General features: G+C 65.5%; 2 protein-coding genes across 2 annotated transcripts; both read left to right on the forward strand.

The window, feature by feature from the left end:
* The first annotated feature begins 779 nt into the window (after positions 1–779).
* On the forward strand, positions 780–1,288 carry RNF224 (ring finger protein 224). Its single transcript, XM_081809674.1, is given in 4 exon segments — positions 780–1,026; positions 1,029–1,077; positions 1,079–1,146; positions 1,149–1,288. Coding segments are annotated over 4 exon segments (504 nt in total).
* A 2,218-nt stretch (positions 1,289–3,506) lies between these two features.
* LOC102733087 (sodium-dependent phosphate transport protein 2C) lies at positions 3,507–6,106 on the forward strand (the record flags this gene model as incomplete). The annotated part of the gene is made up of 9 exons (XM_081809675.1): positions 3,507–3,709; positions 3,876–3,999; positions 4,286–4,375; positions 4,825–4,953; positions 5,029–5,172; positions 5,249–5,360; positions 5,442–5,637; positions 5,834–5,923; positions 6,019–6,106. Coding segments are annotated over exons 2-9 (934 nt in total), but the record flags the coding sequence as incomplete, so codon positions are not given.
* Between the last annotated feature and the right edge of the window lie 245 nt (positions 6,107–6,351).

The following is a 6,351-nucleotide window of genomic DNA, read 5'->3' on the forward strand; positions in this document are numbered from 1 at the left end:
GGTAATGGGGCACGACAGACCCAGACGAGGCAGGAGGAAGGTGCTGGGACAAATCAACATAGACACATACGCTGCGACTGAGCTTCGGAAGAGCGGGACCCCCAGGGCTCTGAGCCGGTGAGCATCCTGGAGGGTTACCTGGAAGGGGTGATGCCTGAGCTAAGAGTTGAAGAAGCATCCCCCAGGTCAAGGCCAGAAGGATTTCCTAGCGGGAAGTTGGGGGAGCAGGAGAGTAGGGGTGGTGTGGAGGTGGGTCTGGCTGGCCCAGGCGGGGAGAGGGGCCATGGTGAGCTGTGAAGCCAGGCCTGGGTGGGGGACTAGTGGAGCTGGGTCCCGGCATGGGGGTGGGGAGTGGGGGGCTTATCTCCTGACGGGTGGGTGGTGCTGGTGGATCCAGTTGCAAGCGCTCTGTGGCTGAAAGGGGAGCCCACGCCTGCCTCCGGCCACCACCTGCCTGCCTGCTGACTCGTCTGTGCTCGGCCAGTAATGCGAGCCCCAGGGAGGGAGCCGCAGGGCACCCTGGGCCCCCCCAACCCCCGGACCTCCTCTGGCTGGGCATAGCTGCCCAGCAGAGCCGATGCAGGTAAGAGAGGCCTGGGGCTTAGGCAGATGGGGAGTGGGGGGCCTGGAGCTGAGCAGGAGGGTCATGGAGAGGGACCAAACAGTGGGATGGGCTGCTGCCCAGCTGGCCACTGCCCACCCTCCCCGGCACCACCCACCTTCTGCAGAGGCCCAGGCTCCTGTCCTCTGGGGCAGACTCCTGGGGTCAGGGCCCAACCATGCAAGACAGTCTCAGAGGCAGGCAGGGTGGGCGGCAGCTCCCCGTACGCCTCCCCCAGGATGCTGCAGCCAGAGAGTGCCTGGGTCTCCGAGGAGGGGACACCACTGGGTCCCGGCGGGGCGACTGCATCATCTGCTACTGAGCCTATGGCCTCACGGGGCACCTGCCACGCTGCCTCTACCGTGGCCACACCTTCTACCGGGCGTGCGTGCCGCGGCTGGACACTCCGGCCCACGGGCAGCGCTGGGTCCCTGCCCACGGTGCCGCCGGAGCACACCCACACCCCGCGGAGGGGTGCATGCTGGACCTCGACCTGGCCACCCTCCTAGCCGTGAAGGCCGAGGGGGAGCTGTCCCGTGTGGAGCCCCCTGTGCCCCCCGAGGCAGCACTGCCGTCGCTCAGCAGCTGGCCGGGCTCTGTCCCACCTTGGGCACCCGGCCCCAACTCCCCCAGTCCAGGTGCTGCAGGGGCCTCTGCTGGGACGCCCCCGGCAGCCCCGAGGTCTGAGTGCTGCTTGCTGCCTCTCGCGGCAGGGGAGAGGCTGCCCAGAGCGTGTCCCTACCTAGGAACCTCCAACTGCAGCACAGCCAACCCAGAACAGCCCGGGGGCGGAGCATCCTGCGGGCTGCCCTACACGGAACCCCCCAGACCACAGCCTAAGTCTGGGGGCTGTGCCCCTGGTGCTCTGAGACTCTGCGAGAAGCGGGTGACCTCCTGCTCGTCTTGGCCGGGATTCCTGGGCCTCAAGCTAGCCTGACTGTGTGCAGGGGGAGGGTGCAACTGTCAGAGTCACCTGCAAGCCCCGCCCAGGCCTGGACTCAGCTCAGACGCCTCCACGGGTCTCTGGCTGCAGGTCAGAGGGTCGGGGCCTGGCCAAGTCTGTACCTGCTCATGCTGGAACCCATCTCCCCTTCCCCATGAAAAGTCCCAGACGTGGGAGCCAGAGCAGAGACAGAGCCACCCCCTTCATCCTTGGCTTGCAAAGCAGCCCTGTGAAGTTCATTCATTCAGCAAAGCCCACTGAGCCTCAGCTATGCGTTGGGCACCGTCCCAGGAGGGTCTCCTGCAGGCACAAAGTCCCTGCTATGACAGGTGTCCAAGGAGAGGGCCTGGGCGGGGCCGGCTCTAGGCCCAGAGAGGGTGGGGGCCTGCCTGAGGCAGCACAGCTCAGCGGAGCCGCTCCCCCACGAGGCCTTTTCCAGGTCCTCAGCTTCCTCCTGCCTCACAGTGGCCAGCACACAGACCCTTCCGAGGGGCCAGTGCAGGTGCTGGAGGCTACGGACACAGACCCTCCCCCAGGTCAGGCTGCGACATCCCCGTCCCCATCCAGAAAGGAACTGTCACACGGTCTCTCAGGAGCCTCTGGGAGGGACCGCTGGGCCTGCCCTGGGCAGTGGGTGCCGGACAGGGAGGGACAAGAAAATTTGCTGAGAGGACACTCAGAAACCTCCTCCTTCTCTGGGGCAAAGTCCCCCAGGAACACAGCGATTGGTGGGCAGCAACTAGACCAGGGTGCTGTGGCCAGCAGGCCCCCTGGGGAGACCAGGCCCAAGGGGGAGGGGAGGAGCATTTCCCAGCAGGGGCGGCAGGAAGGGGGCTGACCCCGAGAGGCACCCACGAGCCATGGGGTCAGTCAGGATCATTCTCCTGTGGAAGTGAACAGGATGGGCTGCGTCTGCGGGTCCAGGAGGGGTGGGCAGTGGGCTGGGCAGCAGGGTGGCCTGGGGATGGGCCCTGCCCCCCCAACTTGCAGGTGGAGGTGCAAGACCCTCCACCATTACTGCCCACCGCTGGGGTTGAGCCTGCTGGGAGCTCTGCTGGGCCCAGCCCTGCCCTGAACCCAGATCTGAACTGGATGACTTCAGGGACTGGGGCCCTCCCCATCCACCTAGTGCAAAGGGCTTCTCTCCCGCCATCTGATGGGGTAGGGACGACCATAGTAAGGTCTGCAGAGCTTGGGGAGACTCTCCAAGGGGCCTCCAGGCCGACCAGCCAGAGCACCAGCATCCTGCCTTGCCCTGGGCGGGCAGCGTGCAGTGTCTGGTTACGTCCAATAGGCGTCTACTCATGGAAGTCCTGCACGAAGGAGCCCGTCCACAGCCCTGCAACAGCCCCGGCCTGGCTCAGGGCCCATCCAGGGAGAAGCCCCACTCTAAGAGGGCTGAGCTGGGGGCCTGGAGCTCCTGCCCCAGGGGTATAGTGGGACGCGGACAAGGCGGGCACCTGGGGTTATGACAGGTACCCCTCGGGGGCCTCGACTCCTGGGTAAACATTAATGGGGCTCAGTACACAGCAGGTCATGTGTGCACCCAGCAGATCTTTGACCGGCAGTTGCTCCCGCCCTGTGTCTCCTCCCCGCAGGTGCCCCCTCACTACCCTCACAGGTAGGAGCTTCTAGAACCAGGTGGGGGCCCCGGGACGCCAGGACAAGGGCTGGGTGACCGCCTGGCCCAGGGCTTAGGCCCCACCCTGAGCCTCCCCGAGCTGAGGATGAAAGACAGGAGGGAGGGGTGACAGAAAGCTGCCCAGGACCTGGACCCTGGGGACTGGGAGGGAGCTGGGGGAGAAGACTAGACAGGGGATCCAGACCCAGAGGGTTGAAGAGAGGAGCCTTGAAGTGGGGTGGGGAGACCCAAGCCCCTTTCCCTGCCCCCATCCCTGGGGGTGCGGCCCTTATCAAGCGGAGACGTCACCGTTTGGTATCAAATGCCAACGTCTAAGCTGGGACCATCTGCAGTGTCCCTGATGACACCTGATAAGAAGGTCACTGGATTCCCTGCTCCTAGGCACTTCCGGCACCCAGCACCCTGTGCCCTGGGCCACCCACCAAGTCTTCTTCCAGCCAGGACCAGCGAGGGAGCCAGGGACCCAGGGCCCCCTCGACTCTGCCCCTGAAACTGGACTGGGCTCGCCTGACAACTGCCTGAGGTCACTGTGGCCATCCCCCCCCGCCCCCCCAATAGATGGAGGAAGCGGGAAATCTCCAAGGCCAGCAGGGGTGGGGAGGGAAGACAGATCCCCGGTTGGAGGACCCCAGCAGGACCTGGTGGGGCAGCGGGAGGACACGTGTCTGAACTGCCTTTCCCCCCAGCAGATCCAGGCTTGGACCTGGGTCTGTCCCTGCCAGAAATCCATGCCGAATTCCCTCACGGGTGGCCAGGTCCCCCCCCTTACTCTGGACACAGTTGGCCTGGTGGACCGGAGTCTGGGAAATGCAGGTACCAGGAGCCCCAGGGCACCAGGCCTTAGCCCGCCTCTCTGCTTCCCCATCCAGCCCCTGATCCGAAGCTCTGTGTAAGGGGGGAGGGGGCTCCCGCCCATCTCCTGGAGAGCCCATGGGGGCTCGTGACAATTCCGGTCAGGGCCAGACAAGCTGGAGGCCCCCTTTCCTCTCTGCTTCCTGTTCCTGCCTCTTGCCCCAAACCCCTACACCAGAGTCCCCTCCATGCCCTCTTGCCCCCACCTGGGAGTATCCTTGGCCCTACTTCACCTTGGCTCCTGCAGGGACCTCCGGTTCTGCCCCAGTCTTGGAAGAGGGGGAAATGGACCCTTGGGCCCTCCCTCAGCTGAAGGACACTGGCCAGTCCTGGACAGGTAGGTCTGGAGGTGCTGGGCAACTGGCCAAATGGGGCTCTGACTCCCCAGGGTCTGAGCGTGGAGAGGTCCTTGCAGAGAGAGAGCAGGAAAGACGTTGGCCTCAACAGGCCACATAGAAACCTACTGTGCAGACCGCCACCCCAGGGATGCTTGTCCCTCAGCTCAGCTGCCTGTCGTGTCTGGATATGAGAGTCATCTCTGCCCAGCCTGCCCCTCCTACTCCCTCCTAATGACCATTAGGTTTCTGGGAGGTCCCAGGGGCAGTCAGCTTGGCCATTCTGCAAAGGAACAGAGGAGGGACCCAGACCCTGCCCTGTGCGGGGACAGAGAAGGGGGGTCCAGGCCCTGCCCTGCAGGGAGACAGAGGAAGGGGATTTGGAGGGGTGCCGGGCAGGGCAGGGCTGGGTGGGGGGCTGGCTGAGGACCGCCGTGCCCTGTGTTCTCAGAGCTCAGCATGGCCAGCAGGGTGCTCCGGGTGCTCATTGGCTTCCTCAAGGCCTGTGGGCTCCTGGGCAACCTCTATCTTTTCATCTGCTCCCTGGACATCCTCAGCTCTGCCTTCCAGCTGCTGAGCAGTGAGTGCTGGGGGTCTGGGGGTGGGGCGGGCAGCCAGTCCTGCTCAGCCTCAGTGCACCTCTCTCTGGACACAGGCAAAGTGACTGGAGACATCTTTAAGGACAACGTGGTGCTGTCCAACCCTGTGGCTGGACTGGTCATTGGCGTGCTGGTCACAGTTCTTGTACAGAGCTCCAGCACGTCCTCCTCCATCGTGGTCAGCATGGTGGCCTCCAAATGTGAGTGCCCCCTTCCCCAACCCCGGGTTGGTGGTGGGTGGGCAGAGTGCGGGAAGCTGATGCAGCACCCCCACAGTGCTGACCGTCCAGGCGTGTGTGCCCATCATCATGGGCGTCAACGTGGGCACGTCCATCACCAGCACCCTGGTCTCGATGGCACAGTCAGGGGACCGGGATGAGTTTCGGAGGTGAGTAGGGGGTGGAGGGGGGGCCAGGGGCTGCAAGCAAGGCCACAGCTGAGCCACCGACCACTGTGCTCCACGCGGCAGGGCCTTTGGCAGCTCGGCGGTCCATGGGATCTTCAACTGGCTTACGGTGCTGATCCTGCTGCCCCTGGAGAGCGCCACAGCCCTGCTGGAGAGGCTCAGCGCCCTGGCTCTGGGCTCCGGCAACCTGCAGCCCGGGGGGCCAGCACCTGACATCCTCAAGGTGCTTACAAAGCCTCTCACACACCTGGTCGTGCAGGTGAGGAAAGGTGCTGCCCTCGGGGGGCCCTTTGTGCCTGCGAGTGCTGGGAGTCGGGAGTGGGGGCGGTGCCCCAGCCCTATCCTGGCCCTGCATGGCGGCGGGTGGGAGGGCACAGCGGGCTGGGCTGTGGGCATCTGGGTCCCAGGTGAGCCCTGAGGGTCCAGTACGCGGTCCCAACCCCTCTGTCCCCCAGCTGGACACTGATAGGATTGCAAGCAGTGTTACCGGCAATGGGACAAACAGCAGCCTCATTAAGCGATGGTGCGGCACCAGGGAGGTGACGGTGAGGTGCCTCTGACCCCCGATCTCCGACCTGCCGGTTACTCAGTCCCGCCGGCTCTGGGCCCATCCTGACCCTGCCCTGCCTCGCCTCCCCAGACTCCGGGGAACAGCAGTGACTGTGGAGTGGCCACTTCCGGCCCCTGCCCTGAGAACAACAGCTCTGTCCTGGTGGATCATCTGCCCTGTGAGGCCCCAGCCCCCCAGCCCTGTCCCTGTTCCCCCATGCCTGGCCCCCAGCCCCCCTGCCCTGTCCCGACACCCGGCCCCCAGTCCCCCAGCCCTGTCCCTGTTCCCCCCCACGCCCGGCCCCCAGCCCCCCAGCCCCGTCCCTGTTCCCCCCCACGCCCAGCCCCCAGCCCCCCAGCCCTGTTCCCCCCACGCCAGGCCCTCAGCCCCCCAGCCCTGTCCCTGTCCCCCCCACGCCCATCC

This window comes from Leptonychotes weddellii, unplaced genomic scaffold (genome assembly GCF_054177405.1).
Source record: "Leptonychotes weddellii isolate Sample4059 unplaced genomic scaffold, ASM5417740v2 HiC_scaffold_12230, whole genome shotgun sequence".
Lineage (NCBI taxonomy): Eukaryota > Metazoa > Chordata > Mammalia > Carnivora > Phocidae > Leptonychotes > Leptonychotes weddellii.